The 17,920-nt window shown below is 39.4% G+C and overlaps 1 protein-coding gene across 2 annotated transcripts; it reads left to right on the top strand.

The window, feature by feature from the left end:
* Positions 1-524: 524 nt before the first annotated feature.
* kcnj14 (potassium inwardly rectifying channel subfamily J member 14) lies at positions 525-16,923 on the top strand. 2 transcript variants are annotated; one of them, XM_005732044.1, is made up of 6 exons: positions 525-693; positions 8,808-8,916; positions 9,065-9,555; positions 9,836-12,279; positions 13,209-13,526; positions 14,547-16,923. In XM_005732044.1, exons 4-6 carry the CDS (start codon positions 11,218-11,220, stop codon positions 14,775-14,777), a joined length of 1,611 nt encoding a protein of 536 aa, XP_005732101.1. In that variant the 5' UTR covers positions 525-693; positions 8,808-8,916; positions 9,065-9,555; positions 9,836-11,217; the 3' UTR covers positions 14,778-16,923. The 2 variants fall into 2 exon arrangements, with proteins under 2 accessions (XP_005732101.1, XP_005732100.1); XM_005732043.1 differs by having other exon boundaries at positions 9,065-9,948; positions 10,482-12,279.
* The last annotated feature ends 997 nt before the right edge of the window (positions 16,924-17,920 follow it).

The raw sequence follows: 17,920 nt of genomic DNA, 5'->3' as shown, positions 1-17,920 counted from the left end.
ATGTAAAAAATATATATAACATAAAAATAATCAGTATAACCATAAAAAATGATACTTTGTTCTTTGTAATAATCTAATAATGATCACATTTTCTACTTAAATTATTGTAAATTTAACTTAAAATACAAGTCTCCTACACACAAAAAGCCAAAAAGAGGGATTACAAATAGATTGTTTTATTTTTAGTTTATTTTATCAGGATCCCATCGGCTACAGCAGAGCAGCAACTTATGGCATGGATCACTTCTTGGCCTCCTTATAAGGTTAAATGAGCTAACTGAGTTTATTATTTAAAAAAAGAAAGAATAATAACTTCCTTGTTTAACTAGCTATTCGTGTAATAATAAAAACACTAAAAATAACTTGAATGTAAAAAATAATCGGTGTTTGGGTTCTATATATTGGGATATTACCCATATAAACTGTAATTCTGAGGCTGGTGTGACAAGGTCACTCCGGCATTCCGGCGAGGCGCGTGCTCGTGTCTAGTTGGGAGCGCACAGCACGGCAGGGTGGACGCGCACAACTGCGACCTGAGGGCTCGTGGACAGAGCGCCAGCACGGGTCAGCTCGCGCAGCGGCTATTAATCATTTAAAAAAAATAACCAAACAGCGGCTGGTTTAATAAGGAAACAACCCGAAGCACCAAACTGACGTGGCGCTGGTTTCATGGGAGGACGCTGTCAGCAGAGGGTAAGTGCTGATTGAATTTTGCTTTTCCTTAAATTTTGCTGATTGAAGGAAGTTCGCAGACACTAATTATGATTACAAACAGCCTGTAATTTTAGTTGTCGATATTTATATTATTTCGTACTGTACTACTCTGAAAACCCTCACATTTCTGCACCTTTAAATATCTGTGTCAGGTTTAAACCACTGTGTGATGTTTTATAGTCAAATCTCGAATTTAAATGTATTTTCACCTTAATTCACAATGTGCAGAACTGGAGGATTACTGGAGGAATAAATAAAGAAGCCAATGTTTTGTTTTGTTTTTTAAGAAAAACGAACAATGTCAGAGAGATAAGTTTGCCTTGAGCACCCAAACTTTAATCCTTTTCTGCCTTTGTGAGTCATAACCTGATAGGAAACACATCTGTATTTTTTTAAGGCTTTGAAATGAGGCAATACTTAACAACAAACGAGTACAAATGTGAAACACATGCAGCCTCCATCATTTCCAACCAGGTTTATTTTCTGGCAGCACTGGTAGGTACAGCAACGTTAAAGTGACATGGCATGGATCAGGATTTTTGAGGGTGGCACGTGGTCGGACCGCAGGTTGGACCAAAGTAAGGGATTATGAGATAACATTTTCTTCACCCAGCCGATTACATTTTTAAACAGCATTAAAGACCTTTAGGTGACTGTAAAGGAAACTAAGACAACTGATCAGTGCATAAATAGCACTGAAAGTTGGCATTTTGTTTCTTATAGTGAAAAGATATTGACGGATAGATACGTCAGCAACATCCATAAAGTTGGGAGAAATGAAAGTTACAGGGGAGAGAAAAAGGAAACAATCAGATGTTAATGTGGCTCAGTATTTCTCCCCATCATGGGTCAAGCTCCAACCCTGTGCTCACCTCACATAATGCAGCTTGACGGTATATTTAGGTAGAACCTCCTTGTTGGTAATTTCACACACACACACACACACACACACACACACACACACACACACACACACACACACACACACACACACACACCTGTTTACAGATGTTACGTTTTGATTCCTTTTGTAGATTACAGCATATCACCAGTTATCAAAAATAAGAATTAATTAATTAATGTCAGCAGGATGATTCACTAAAAATATTAAAATATGTATTTGATGCTATTTCTGACATTTTTGATAAAGCTTCTCTTCCTGTTTTCTGCATTTATGTCACAATATTATCGTTGTTTGTTGCCTTATCTAAAAGTATCCTGTAATTTTACTCTCCTGTTCTTAATCGTTGTATTAGTCTTAGAGGTTCTTGAAATTGAACTAGCACTGGCATGTTGCTGGGGTGCATGTTATGATTGTTGGTTGGAGGAGATGGAGGTAGGAGATGGTGTTGCACATTATCCGATAGCTGAAGAGGATTATTTTTAGTTTATAAGAATAAACACTAACGATTTTAAGCTGCAGTTTGACTCTTCATTCATATAATGTATGTAGCCTACACGTTGACTGTAGTACAGGGAGTGTAGAATTATTAGGCAAATGAGTATTTTGTCCACATCATCCTCTTCATGCATGTTGTCTTACTCCAAGCTGTATAGGCTCGAAAGCCTACTACCAATTAAGCATATTAGGTGATGTGCATCTCTGTAATGACAAGGGGTGTGGTCTAATGACATCTACACCCTATATCAGGTGTGCATAATTATTAGGCAACGTCCTTTCCTTTGGCAAAATGGGTCAAAAGAAGGACTTGACAGGCTCAGAAAAGTCAAAAATAGTGAGATATCTTGCAGAGGGATGCAGCAGTCTCAAAATTGCAAAGCTTCTGAAGCGTGATCATCGAACAATCAAGCGTTTCATTCAAAATAGTCAACAGGGTCGCAAGAAGTGTGTGAAAAAACCAAGGCGCAAAATAACTGCCCATGAACTGAGAAAAGTCAAGCGTGCAGCTGCCAAGATGCCACTTGCCACCAGTTTGGCCATATTTCAGAGCTGCAACATCACTGGAGTGCCCAAAAGCACAAGGTGTGCAATACTCAGAGACATGGCCAAGGTAAGAAAGGCTGAAAGACGACCACCACTGAACAAGACACACAAGCTGAAACGTCAAGACTGGGCCAAGAAATATCTCAAGACTGGTTTTTCTAAGGTTTTATGGACTGATGAAATGAGAGTGAGTCTTGATGGGCAGAGAGCTCCAGTCCGACTCAGACGCCAGCAAGGTGGAGGTGGAGTACTGGTTTGGGCTGGTATCATCAAAGATGAGCTTGTGGGGCCTTTTCGGGTTGAGGATGGAGTCAAGCTCAACTCCCAGTCCTACTGCCAGTTTCTGGAAGACACCTTCTTCAAGCAGTGGTACAGGAAGAAGTCTGCATCCTTCAAGAAAAACACGATTTTCATGCAGGACAATGCTCCATCACACACTAAAACTAAAAACAAACTAAAAACTACTTCCAAAAACATTCAGCTTTGATATTAATGAGTTTTTTGGGTTCATTGAGAACATGGTTGTTGTTCAATAATAAAATTATTCCTCAAAAATACAACTTGCCTAATAATTCTGCACTCCCTGTATAGTGTCGACTGCATATGGCCTCACTGAACCGTTGTTTGTGCTTTGAACAGATCAGTTAAAGCTCTGCATATTCATTGGATGCCGGGGTATGTCTGCACGTGTGGGGTCATGTGTATTAGCGGTGGCAGGGTACAACACCATTTTTAGATTTCTCTCCAGTATGGGGCAGTCATTTTTTTTGTTTTAATATAATATGTATAAGATAAAATGGGGGATTAGAAGCAGTGTGAACATACTGATGTTGGTTCTAACATTATCGGTCCTGTCTGCATGCTTTTCAGCCTTCTGAGTATTTTCTTAATTAGAAAAGTGCTGTGTTGCGTTTTAACCACCACATTGCTTTATGCGCTGTCTTAACTCCGAGATTAACATTTGGTTGTCATCACACAATGACCTCTGTCACAGCGAACAGCTGAGCGAGGACCGGAAGCAGTAAATTTTCAATTAGATGGAATAAGGCTGAATGCCAGGATGACCACATGCTTGTGCTTATGATCAGATGCTGCTGTAGCAGGGTGTGTGCACATTGGCTGGCAGAAAATTGGTAACTACTTCACCCTAGCTGTGCACAGTAAAACATCTCTTTTACTGGAAAACAATGTTCCAAATTTTAAGGGTCTTTTTCTCCTGACATACATTTAAAAATTCATTAGCTCCAGCTGAAATGTTAGCAGTCTGGCTGCACTGCAGGTAAGGTAGGATCCAGGAAAAAGTATGAACTCCTATGTCCCCTGTTAAAACTGTTTACTATGAGTCAAGCAGTGATCTTACTTAAAGGTTAATATGGGCTGGGGTCCCATAGTGTATATTTAGAGCACGGTTGCTCTTGGGGATCATTAGGAAATGTTCAGCCTCACGTCTTTCTCCATCAGTGTAAACATGAATCAGACAACACAGTAACACCACCTGTCCAATGTTCTCTATGCTCCCCTTATTCTGCTGAAATGCATTTGATCCATTTGTTTTTAAGGAGATGTTTACTTGAAAAAGCTCAAGTTAAAACTGAACTGTGGAGCAAGCTTATTTAATTTCAGTTTAATATCATAATAAATTCATGGCTAGTTAATGCAAAGTTATAGCATCGTGTATTAAAGCCATGTTAACTATTTCATATATTTTGCTTTTCTCTTTCTCTTGCATCTTTGGCACAAATATATACTAACAGACTTGTCCTATCAGTTGCTGTTTGTTTTGCACGCACACATTCAAAGCAGACAGTTATATTTTATATACAGTCTGTCAAATCATTTTTACTAAAAATCTCCCCATAGATGACCTTTTTTATTCCAAAATAGCATTTCTGTAGGGTTTTTTTTTCTGCAGAGAAGGAATTTCCATTCTCTCAAAGAAGTTTTTGTCATAGAAATAACTGCATTTAAATAACACAAATAACAAGAAACTGCAAAGATATCTGTATGAATAATTCTTGTACATGCTGAATTTTCCCTTTGCTGTTGCTGATGACCACTTATGACCACAGGGCACCCCCTCATTATAAATCCAGGTTTAATCCCAGTTCTTTCTCAATTAGAATATTACTTAATATTCTGATGTAACTGTTACTGTTTGGTAATGTGAACACCTGCCAGCTGTAGCTATTGTAACATAAATTATTGATTAGATCTGGAAAAAAGGTCACAGCAGTGTTGTGCATTTACGTACTTATATTTTCAGGCTTTGCTTATAGATTTTCTGGAGAAATTTCTTTGTGCATATAGAACATGACTAGAATCTGCCTTGCATTGTGAGGTTTCATATATAAATTAAGCCTAAATAAAAGACATGGAGAGAAAATGGCTTGACAATGAGCCAAGGGATGTTGCGAGAGAGGGACAAAGACCCAATCCGTGTCCTGGTTTCTGACCTCCATTGATCAATATGACTTATTGATGTCCCTCTATATTACTGTGGCTTCACAATGTAGAGGCTCACTAGGTTCTGTGTTGTATGCTGTATTCACAATGGTGATAAAACCTAAATACCTTAAAGACCAAAAATGGGATGCGAAAATTTCTGGCTCATTGTTTTCTTGAAGAAAAAAGGAAATAGGGCGGCTCAGCCGTGTACCAGAAGAGGCAAAAATACTGATGGTACTGCAACGTGAAGTTTATTCAATACATCTTTCAATGACAGTCAAATCATATCCTTTGCAAATCTAATCTGGCCAAATAACACTTTAATATGCCAAGATAATCTGGATAGAACGGGGACAGGGGAGGTGCCAGAGAGAGGCAAAATAAATCATGAGAGACCCGGTGTGAAAGAAAGCACAGAAAAGTAGGTGGTGAGAGTGGATTAGTGTGGTCCTACACGGGAACGATAAATGCAATCATTAAAGCACCTGTTCTGTCAAGTCAGTGGGTTAATGTTGAGATCAAAGCTATTCCGAGCACTAACAACCTGTAGATATGCTCAAAATGTCATTATTAACACAGTCTAACACTCCCTAGATTATAAAGGACATTATTACGAAAGTTGTTGGGTTATCATTTTGATGCTACAGTTACATATGCTGGTATTTCTGTAAGGTTTCTCTTTGTTTGCTTAATTAAAAAAGTTAATATCACAGGAGAATTTAAAAAAATATATCTATATTGTATTTATTGTTACAACAAATGGCTCAGCACAACACAACACCAGGTCTGTATGAATCAAACCAAGCAGTGACAGATGTGATCAGCAGTGACCTTGTTGTAAACAGGCACCAAAGGTTTGCAGTCGCTGATGAGATTTCAAACCACCGAAATGACTCAAGAGTTAGCAAAGCAAAAACTTTTCCCTTGAATGCAACAAGCAAGTCAAATATACCAGCGGAAAGACTTTCCAAGACATAAAAATGTTTTTCTTTACAGTATATGGAAGGACATCATAACACCCATTCGAGCAGGCTTTAACAATTTTTGATATCCTGGAAGTAGAGATGAAGGGTCCATTTTCAAAGACATTCCCAGTTTTCTTTCCATACTCCATGTCTATCCAATAGGATAACAGTTTTGTACAGTTACACAGTTTTTTATTTTTTATGTTCTTCTTCACTGATGTCTACACCGAATGGCTTTTTGGATTTGTTTGGTCAAAGGACTGACAGAGATGATTAGTCTGATCCCGTTGCCCAGCTGCAGGGCTGCATATGAGATGCTTCTCTGGAAGCAACAACTTCACACATGTAATTTTCCCACATAGCCCTCCATGAATGCTCTTGTATGAGGAATCATTTGAGATATTTGGCACCTCAACACGATAAGGTTAGGCAACACAACGATACATACACTCTCATATCAGCCACATGCACGCCTCTCTCATCGCCTACTCCAGTGGCTGTTGCGAGTCATCAAATGACAAGTCAGCCCAGAGATAGCCGATGTGAGAACTTGTTCTTTGGTTGGCACGAGTTACAGTAGAAGTATGAAGGTCAGGACTGCCTACTGGGTTATTTCTTTATTAAGTAAACACTGGGCAGCATAAGCATGTAAATCGTAAATCACATTATCATAATGTTAGTGTGCAGTTTGGTGTAAAATTTGACCATAAAAGACTTTAGGGTTCATTTTGATTTCAGTCTGGCGTTCGAACAATTTCCACAGTGTTGCAGTCACATGTTATATATCAGTTTCTACATGAGGATGTGCCAGGAGCATAAAGACGCATTTGGATGCAGCTCTCAAAGCAGGATGATACTCATACTGACACATACTGTCATATTAGTATATTTGGTGTCCCTCTGTTGTTCCTTTGTACTTTCAGTGGAAGTTTTCTGTATTGCACCAGATTATTACCTTTTAACATAAATGCTAATGTGCATTTATAATTGTTGTTGTAGCTGGCATCGTGTTGGAAATGAGGTGAATATTTCTCAGTGGGGATGATTGTGCTGCAGGAGTGATTACTTCTCCTGCATTAATTCTGAAAGTGGACTACATGTAGCTTGTAGTGAGTTTTTCAAGGCTGCAGATAGATGTCTAACAATTGCAGTAAACTAGCTATGTGAACTTTGTCTTGTCTATTTGATCTGTATTTTCATCTTCAGGTGCTGTTACCAGTAGGTTACAAAAACAATAATATCATTGCTGAACATTGATGAATTACGTGTTATTATGAACTTAATGACTTTTTTCTTTATTCCTGCTTTTTTAAATAAATGTCACATTCTGCAGTATAGCTCACCCTATTAAACTGGAGCCACTGCTCTTTATATTCAAGCATCACAAGAGTAAATCATGGTATCAGAGCTCCATCAATGGTACTGACTTATTTTTAATTGCTTATGCACAGCTTTTTGCATACTAATATAGACTCATCTGCCACTTCATTAGTTACACCTTGCTAATTCTGAGTTGGATCCCTTTTGCCTTCAGATCTGCTTTAATTCTTCGTGGCATAAATTCAACAAGATGCTAGAAACATTATTAGAGATTTAGCTTCATATGGACATGTCAGCATCACACAGTTGCTGCAGATTTGATGGCCGCTTATTAATGATGTGAATAAGAAGATGGTTACACTGTGTCAATAAAGTGATGCTTATGATCAGCAACCAGACTAATCTAGACTGTGGCAATTAAATGGTTCTCATTTGGTTCCAAGTGTGCCAGGAAAATATCCCTCACACCATTTACATCACCAAGCAACCTGAGTTGCTGACATAAGGCAAGATAGATGCATGGTTCATGTTGTTTATGCTAACTTGTGACCCTACCATCTGAATATCGCAGCAGAAATTAAGACTCACCAGAGCAGGCAGCATTTTTCCAATCTTGCAAATGGAAGTTGCCTGATTTTGGTGAGGGTATATGAACCGTAGCCTCAGTTTCCTGTTCTTAGCTGACAGCATCCAGTTTGGTCCTCTGCCACTATACCCAATCTGCTTCAAGATTTGATGTGCTGTGCATGCTCTTCTGCATACTGTGGTCATAACAAGTGGTTATTTAGTTATTTTAAGTCTGGCTATTCTTCTCTGACCTTGGGTATTAACAGTGAATTTTCACCCAGAGAAATGCTGCTCGCTGGTTAGTTTCTCTTTTTCTGGACATTTTCTGTAAATCTTTGAGATGACTGGAAAATTCCAGCAAATCAGCAGTTTCTGAAATGCTCACCAGCCGATCTGACACCAACAACCACGTCACATTCAAAGTCACTTAAATCACCTTTCTTCCCCATTCTGATACTCGGTTTGAACATCAGCAGCTCATCTCAATCCTGTCCACAAGCCTAAAAGCATTCAGTTACTACCATGTGATTGGCTAATTAGAAAACTCAAGTCATAGTTTAAAGTTAGGCTGAGAATTTCCAGTGGGTTGACATTTGTTAGATGCAATTACTTAGTATATTCTACCATTTCTTTCTATAACACAAGTAGCTATTTGCAAGACTTCAGATGATTAGCAGATAGGCCTCTCAGTTGCCTCTGTAAGTATAAATAAGTGAGCTACTTCTTGTGTTGTGTTTTTTACATTTTTTAATGGTGGATACATTTTAATGGTCGCTGCAAATATTGCTGCATAACATGCGGATATAAACATGCATTTTTCTCTTTGTTTCTCTTCTCTTTTTCTCTGATAGGTACATCTGGGTCAAGCTACAAGAAGGTCTGATATTTCATCTTAACACTATCCACAAAAAAGCAACCAATGAACTGCATTTTATAAACCAGAGGGATACACTAACAAAGGTAAGTGTCTGATCGACAAACAAGATTTTAGCAGTTTAGCTTCTCATTGCCTTTTGACTTGGCAACATGATAATTTAAACTAGTGCTGATACTTCCTTCACATTTATATTCTCCTTTCTGTTTGTTTCTTGAAAATTTCTTTTTTAAGTCTGCAGTGGGTTAGGCGTGATGATCCAAACATAAAGGGATACAGAACATTCACCGAAACCTCAATAAGGGAAACGGAATAAGAAGCAGACTCTTTCATTTCCTTCTTCTGTGACTCTTCCCTTCCCTCAGATCAACAAAGCTCAGTGCTCTCACTGAACATGTGTCAAAAAAGGAGGCCAACACTCAAGCAAAGATGAACCCCTATGTTACTTCTCACTTCAGGAGGGATCTCTTCCCCCATTTTCATTTGTTGTAGACTTTTTGTTTACCCTGCTTTTACTGGTTGGATGCAATGACTTGCTCTGTATTTGGAAAGTTATAGCAACAGCTCTTGCTTCTTGCTTTGCTGTTCTCTCTGTACCTTCAGCAGTGCACGGTTATGGTTGAGTAACTGATTTTGTTCACTGGTTACTAAATGATTATGGGTTGCATGATCTTTACACTCTGTCAGGATTCAGTTGTAAGGGTCTCTGGGAATGATTGGGCAAGGTAAATGATAATATTACAAGCACATCCTTTTCATTATCAGATGTATTTGCATGTTTTTCTTGCTTAACTTAAGCCTTTAGTAATCATTTCGATATATTGATGATTTTGTATACTTTTGCATGCTCATTAGTTGATAACTTGTGGTTCACTTTAAAGATTCTCTAGCATGCTGATGTTTTTTGTTTTTGTTTTTTTCCCTTTTTTTTAATATCTGCAAATAACTTTTTATTTGAGGAACCTCTTTGATGCTCAAATAGCCTTCGTGATCTGGTTCAAACAGGGATGCCAAGTAAGAGTCTACAAGGCACAAAAACTGTTACAGCCTCCTGCTTAGACATACACCTGACCTGTGAACTCTGGAGCTTGACCTCTGCAGAAAACAGATCAAATCAGGTGATTGCTGTTCTCAACTTTTGACTCTTTATAAATCTTCCACGTAAAGCTAAGTAAGTTTAGAGATAGTCAAAATAATCATCCTCTGTTGTTTTCTTCATTTTTTCTAATCTGTTGTCAGGCGTAGGTGATTTCTCAGCCCTAACACTGAGCTGTGTTGAGGTATATCTTTGTTGTGGCTGTAAATGTAGTTATTGGCCAATATTATCCAGGAGGCAGTGCACAAAATACTTCTTTGAGAATCTGACAATGGCCATTAAACAGTTTTGCAGACACTTAAAAAGAACATGTGAAATTGTAAAGGCAGTGACATGATTGGAAAAGAAATGGCAAACAAATCATGTTTTTTTTTTTCAGTTGGGTCCCTGGTGTTGGGAACAAAAGTTGTATTTCCTTTATCTGTGAAAAAAAAGTGATGAGAATAGCTTAAGCCAGCCGAATCAAGATATCTTGGCAATGAATTATGAATGATAAATAATAACAGTAGAGATTTGATGGTTTTGTATTGTCTTTTTCCTCATGCCCTTCTCAAGTGGTTGTGAAAGTGGAGAGAAGTTTGATCGTAAGAATTGGCATGTTTCTTTCTTGTTTCAACTGCATGTTGGAAGTTATCATACTGTTTGACCTGAATTTGGCTTTGTGTTCTCTGCGTACATTGTATATCATCACATTTCTATCCCATTGTCTTGCTCCATTGCATTATCAGCTTATATTTTTTGAAGTGTTTATCAAATGAGTCCTGCTCAAGCAAAAAACCTCAAGACTATCCTTTTAGTGTTTTCAACTATATAGAACCAATCCTGCATGTTTTTCTGATGTATGTCAAAGTTAGCCCAGCTCTACCACTCCTTGTCAAATGAAATTTTGCAGATCACAGAGTTGGAGTCTTTGGGCTGCTATTGAAGTCGTTCTTTTCAGCTCACCTCCTTTCACTAAAGTGACTGTGATTTAAGGTCATTGGTTGTTACTGAACTCACACTACAAGAAAGCCCATTAGCTTGCTGGGAATCCATTACTGAAAGGACTGACTGTACGGAGTAACAGAATAAAAAGTTGTGGAAGAGACACTGAAGAAAGTGATTGACCAATGGCCTTGGAGGGTGTTATCCTCTGGTTACCATTGGGCGCCATGGACCTACAATTATCTCTGTATTAAAAGAGACTGACTGTGACATTAACACCACACATAATTTCACTGACGGTATCGAGGTGCTTATTCATTACATCGATAAACAAGGCACACTTATAAATACAGAGAACTCATAGCAGATGATGGGGGCAGCACGTGTAAAACGACGCTTCAGTGCTGTGGTGGATGGGCCAGTGGAGGAGGAGGAGGTCATGAGGCTAGCACAGAGTGCTGCAGATACATCTGGCGGAGGGGGGAGCCCAGCGGGGTCAGGGACCCCAACCAGCCCCTCTCCGACCCATGCCCTCAATGGCAAAGCTCTGCCTCTTCAAAGCAACACCAACAATGCCCGGAGGCATGGTGCCATTGGAGAGTCAGCTGGAGGAGATGCAGGAGGAGAAGGTGGGTTGAGAGGAGGAAGAATGTGTTCAGGGCCCAAGAGTGGAAGAGGCAGTAGTGTAGGAGGGAGAGGGGAAGGCCGTTCTTCATCAGATCAGGATTCACTCTCTTCCCCCTCCACTACCAGCCGCCGGCGCAATAGGCGCTCAACCCGCCGGCCCCGACAACGCTTTGTGGGCAAGGACGGACGCTGCAACGTCACCTTTGTCAACATGAGCGAGAGGGGCCAGCGGTACCTCAGTGACCTCTTTACCACTTGCGTGGACATCCGCTGGCGATGGATGCTGGTCATCTTCACTCTCTCCTTCGTTCTCTCCTGGCTGCTCTTTGGATTTGCCTTCTGGCTCATTGCCTCCGCACATGGAGACCTCTCCATTCGGCTTACCCCCAGCTCAAGTTCATCTCCGGGATCAGGAGATGCTGGCTCTGGAGGAGAGTCTGATAGAGAGGCAGTGGTTGAGGAGCCATGCTTCTTCCAGGTGAACAGCTTCATGGCAGCCTTTCTGTTCTCCTTGGAGACGCAGACATCCATCGGTTATGGCTTCAGAAGTGTGACCGAAGAATGTCCCCTGGCGGTGGTGGCGGTCGTTTTGCAGTGCATTGTGGGCTGCATAATTGACGCCTTCATCATCGGGGCAGTCATGGCAAAGATTGCCAAGCCCAAGAAGCGCAACGAGACCCTGGTGTTCTCCAACACTGCTGTTGTGGCGTTGAGAGATGGAAAACTCTGTATGATGTGGAGGGTCGGAAACCTACGCAAAAGCCACCTGGTAGAAGCACACGTCAGAGCACAACTACTAAAGGTAAGTGGAAAAAATACAAATAATCATACTGATGAAAAAAGAGGCCAGAAAACAACCCTGACATGAAAAAGGTCAAAGAAGTTATCTGGTGATTGTAACGGAGTCAAAGTCAGGAATGCACCAAATAATAGAGGTTGCTACTGTGATAGAGCAGTGGAGGGAAAAAAAGAGAAAGAGAGAGGGCTGAGACCATCTGGCCCATATTCTGTGGACCGTAGTTAATGAGAGCTTGTTTTATTTTCCCTCAGGGGTTAGGAAGATTTACCATGGATTAACTTGCCCACAATTCTTTAACTAAGGACCATTGTCCTTCGTCATCTCATTTCCTCTTGTATACTGTATCACTGTGGGTTCTGTGATTGTTTTCTATGACTACTGAAGTTTACCCTAATGTTTGTCCTTATATCTGTAGTTTGCATGTGTGTTCCCTCAGGATTTTCTGTAGGATCAAAATCTGTAGCACATTTTGGCTGCAGTGTGGAGAATTTGATCTCTTTTAATAGCATGACCATATCAAAGTTTAGGCAGGGCAGATGGGATTAAGTTTGAGGATGAAGGGAATACAATTGTGAGTGCTAAAACTGGATATTGTTCAAAAGCAAGGTTGGGTGAGTGATAAGCCTATGGCTTGGCAAGGTGATTAAAGAAGTGCATAGTGAGATTCAGCTGAATATAATAACCAAATGCTAGACAATTCGGTCAGGGTAAGATTATTAATTTACAATGCTTTCATCAGATTACCTTTAGAAAATGTCAAGTGTTACCTTCAAGGTGATATCACGATGTAATTAATTAACCTTTGTTCCAATAATAAAAATCTTTCTGTTTTCTTTTTAATATTTCCTGAAAAGCCTTAATGAACTGAAATATCTAATGTGGGATGTGATATGGACCAAATAATGACTTTTACATTTCAAACCTGCTCCCAGTCAAGGGTGACACCAGAGGGAGAGTACCTCCCACTGGACAACGTGGACATCAACGTGGGGTTTGACACCGGCACTGACCGCATCTTCTTGGTCTCGCCTGTAACAATTGTCCATGAAATCAATGAAGAGTCGCCTTTCTTTGAGATGGACCAAAAAACGCTGGAGAACGACTCTGACCTGGAGGTGGTGGTCATACTTGAAGGCATGGTGGAGGCCACAGCCATGACCACGCAGTGCCGCAGCTCCTATCTGGCTACTGAAATCCTCTGGGGACACCGCTTTGAACCAGTGCTCTTTGAGAGGAAAGATGGCTACCAGGTGAAAACAGAAGTACAGACAGAAAACTCTTTTTTTCCATTTAATCCTGACACAGCTTCCAGTCTTTAAATCTAAGACCATTTTACGTCATCACTGATGCATAGCCTTGACGTCATATATATTTTACCAGGTTTTTTGATAAAATAGGAGTGAAGCTGAGCAAACTAAATATAATTCAGTGTGTTTCTCCATTTATCATTTAGTAGCAAAGCCTCAGTGGTGCCAAAAAAAGAGTGGAGTTGATGTTTAAAACTTTGATAGTCTTTGATAATCAACTTAATCCTGTCTGAGCTGCTGATTGGGTAATAGTTGGTCAATCTGCAACATTTTGTGTTACCATTAATTGAAAAGGCTATGAGTCATTCTCTTCCCTCAATTCTGCTGTTATATCTCAGATTGCATACTTTCGTGTTTACACTTGCTACTTTCAGCATGTTTACATTAACAAGCATAGCTACATGCAGTCAACAGTCAAGAAGTTATGTTTTCACTCTCAATAGTTGGCATGTGTTGATGTGTTGTTTGGTGTTAACGTGTGTTTCCTTGCTGTCTGCAAAGTAGAAGCTAGATATTTGGCCAAAGGCTTGACAACATATGTGACAAAGCACGTGAAAATGCAGACCGAGAATCCCGACTGTGCACAGAAACAACCAAGAGATGATGCAATCCAGAACAGCCAGACTTCATCAGCCAGAAAGCATCAGAAATTTAGCATTACACAGATTTTAAAATTAAGCATCAGCAAAAGTAAAACTCTATCAGCCCTAATTGTACATTACATAACATATGTATTGTTTTGCTCCTGGGAGAGAACAAAAGTCACTTTAAGATTGGATCTTGAAAGGCATCAGCATACAAAAATATGCCAAATCAAACATGCAGGTGAATAAGGAAGCACTCAGAAGTAGCGTCTTCTATTCAGCAATAAACATTCTTCAACTAAACATCAGCAGGGTTGTATTGTCATTTTGAGCCTTTTGAGCATTTAACTAAAAGTCACTGCTCTATGCTTTTTTCCAGGTGGATTACTCATTTTTCCATCGGACCTATGAAATCCCGAACACACCTTCCTGCAGTGCTAAAGATCTGGCCGAGCAGAAATACATTCAGAGTTCACGGTCGTCATTCTGTTATGAGAACGAAGTAGCTCTGCAGCTTGCCTCCCCCGACGGTGAGCTGGGTCAAAACCTTGAGTTTGCCTCCCCACCGACCCGGAGGCAATCCATGGCAGAACATCTCCACTACAACTGAACGGAAGGCAAAAAGACAGGAAACCGACTTCAGAGAATGAACTGATATGATGATGGGAGACAGAATAGTAGAGAGAGCCTTGAATAAACCAGTGTACAATAAAGGATAGGAAGAAACGCTATTTACAGAAGAGGAAGAAATATTTAGTGCGAACATTAGCAAGTTTGGTGTTACTCTTTTGGTGAGTTGGGTTTAGTACACTGACCTAGTTGTCTAATTGGTCCTGGCAATCTTTCAAAATCATTGAAAACTGCTAAGTCTCACATCTGGCCCATCACTACCACAGCACACAGTCTGACTCTAATACCTGACTGACAAGGGAATGCAACAGCGCCCCATGGTGGCTACCACATGTAATTGACCCTCAATTTTTATGACGGGAAGATTTTGACCTCTGTTGGAGGTAATGTTTTAGCTTCTGAGGAATGTATTCCACTAAGATGCTCACTTATCACTTTTGTTCTTTTGTTCTTTTATTTTCTTATGGTAAGTATGGATTATGCACTTTTTGACATCACGGACTTAGAATGTATTTGAGATAAGCCAAAGCAGAGCAACAGTAACATGGAGAAACAGCTTTAAACTAGCAGCGGTTTTGAGATGTTTGTTCCATGTAGATGTATTTTCTCTGTGTTGTTTGTTTTTTGGCTTTTTTCCATGTGTGATGCAAAGAAAAAGATGTTCACTGATTGTAAACTTTTCTTGATTTTAACATTTTGTGTTGAGTGGAATAGCATGATTGTAGGGTCTCAGACCACACAGGTGATCCAGATGTGATGATCGCCATGTATTGTTTTATGGCGCTACTATCAAAGTATGCTGTTATCTCTTATGTCTGTAAAAGCAGCCTCGCTATTGTTTTGGTGTGCTATTTTTGCATTATTGTACACTTTAACTGAGCTATAATACTGTAATCTTTTAAGTGTTGGTGGTGCAGACTGAATAGTGAATATAAGTCAATAGCATTGGAGACCTACACTCACTTTCCATTTCTACAATTCTGCAAGAAGTGGCTGAAGATCCAACTGGAAACTACATCAGACTCCCAAAAAATTAAATCTGGGTTGTTGGGAGTTTTTTGGCTCATAAAATCATGTAATTTCCTTAGGTGGTAGGTGGTGCCTTCATAACAGAGCAGACATTTTGCAAATGTCCCTTCATCTGCATGATGTTGAAAATGTCCTTGAATTGTATTTTTTTATCATGTGCATTTGCAAGATGACCACTTTTAGTGTGCAGTATGTGCTAAGATGAAAAAAACTGAGAAATCCCCATATAAACATGCCGTGATGAATGAATCTTTTACCCGTAATATAATGTAAGCTATGTAATAGTTGCACTTTATAGATATATTACAAAGCACCTGAGATATTTCTGTTTATTTTAACATTAATAATTAAGAGTAAATAATGCCACCTCAGTATGTAAGTGTTTGATTGCAGCATGTGTTGGCAAAGTGTGGGGGCCGCAATGCCGTGTTGAGTGTTGACCAGTAATCAGCCTGTCCGACGCACAACCTGGAAACTTGTTGTTTGCACTTTGCACTAATTATGGAGACTAATATCACTGATGAAACTTTACAAAAGCTCAGTAGTGTTGCAGGAACAGCACAGGCTAACTTCAGTGCATCGAGCGCAGTGTTCTGACTGATAACATATTATCTCTTATAAATAGTGTTAATGCTGTTCCATGTCTGTCTTCCCTTTCACTTCTCTATTATGGCTACCATTTTCTATTTATAGGCTGCACAGGAGGTCATGTCATTTTCTCCCTGCATCCACTTCCATGAAATGTAACTTGAACTTACAGCACCATCACTTTACTATGATGGGACTTTTTAAACACAGCAGAAAGAAATAGACGGATTGATTTGGATTCACTTTTCACAGTACAGTACATTTTATACATAGTGTAAAGCACAGAGTAGTATAATGTAATACCTCTTTTTTAAATAAATTAAGTGATATGAAATCGACAAAAGCTACTGTTCTAGGATTTGGGGGGATTTTCTGAGGAGAAATTTTTCTTTTCTTTTTTTTTTGCTCCAGCAGACACTAGATATATAATTTCAGAGCTGCCTCAGGCACAAAGCACTTCCAGAAAAAAGAGAACAGTGTTATAGAAGAAATAAAACATGGGGATTCAATTGTGATTATTGGGTGTGTCCTTATTTATACTCCTTGCACTCTCTGTACTTCACCCAGTTAGCCTATGTTTTAAAAGGACATTCCACTGCAGCAATTTTACATGAATATCTTCCTTGTGTTGTACTTTCAGTGATTATTTCAGCCAATTACAGAAAATGTGACTAAACAGTTACTGAGTTATTTATAAAGGGGGAAAAAAAACTTTATGATGTAAGTGAAACTGTAGTAATCAAGTGTAATTTGATTAATATGTTTACTCCTTATTTTCTTATCAAAATTCAAATATTAAATGGAAATTATATCACTGCTGATGAATCAGACGTAGAAACACAGCCCGCGAAAAGAATTGTGTTCTGACTAAAAGGACACAGAGCAGGTGTGGCACGGGTGATAAATGTAACCAAGTCAACCAAATATGATTTTTTTTAGGGAATATAAACAAGGGTTTGATGCAAATCATTAATTCACTGCTGTTCAGCTTGTTTCCTTTTTTTTTTCTTTTATTGAGCAAGCAGCACGGTGGGACAGTGGTTAGCGCTTTTGCCTCACAGCAAGAAGGTCCTGAGTTTGACTTCAATATTTGGCTGCTGATTTTCCGTGTGTCTCTGGGTGCTCTGGCTTCCCCCCACAGTCCACAGACATACAATTAGTGGAACTGAATTAACCGGTGATTCTAAATCACCCATAGGTGTAAACCTACCCCACCCAATGAACAAATGGGTGGGGTAAAAAAACAACAAAAAAAACATGCCAAGTTGAACAGAAAAAGAAAGTTTTCCTGCTTATGCTATGGTAATTCCTCGTGGGGCATTCTCTAAAGGTTCTCAGGAATTTTGTGACATGTAGGTCTGTATTAGAGAATAGAATAGAATAGAATAATCTTTTAATTATACCACAAGGGGAAATTTGGTTGTATCAGCAGCCAAAACACACTTATACAAACAGAACAGGACACAGAATAGAAGCACAATTTTTACATATTTACATCATGGACAG

The sequence above is a fragment of the Pundamilia nyererei genome, unplaced genomic scaffold (genome assembly GCF_000239375.1).
Source record: "Pundamilia nyererei isolate P.nyererei 1_Seehausen unplaced genomic scaffold, PunNye1.0 scaffold00045, whole genome shotgun sequence".
Classification (NCBI taxonomy): Eukaryota; Metazoa; Chordata; class Actinopteri; order Cichliformes; family Cichlidae; genus Pundamilia; species Pundamilia nyererei.
Note: the sequence above shows the minus strand (reverse complement) of the source record. Positions and strands in the feature narration are given on the sequence as shown.

What these genes read in the sequence shown, in the direction of transcription:
- kcnj14 (XM_005732044.1), top strand. Translation starts at nt 11,218, where the DNA reads ATGATGGGGGCAGCACGTGTAAAACGACGCTTCAGTGCTGTGGTGGAT. An exon ending in TCAGAGCACAACTACTAAAG is followed by an intron (nt 12,280 to 13,208) that starts GTAAGTGGAAAA and finishes ACCTGCTCCCAG; the next exon opens with TCAAGGGTGACACCAGAGGG. An exon ending in AGAGGAAAGATGGCTACCAG is followed by an intron (nt 13,527 to 14,546) that starts GTGAAAACAGAA and finishes GCTTTTTTCCAG; the next exon opens with GTGGATTACTCATTTTTCCA.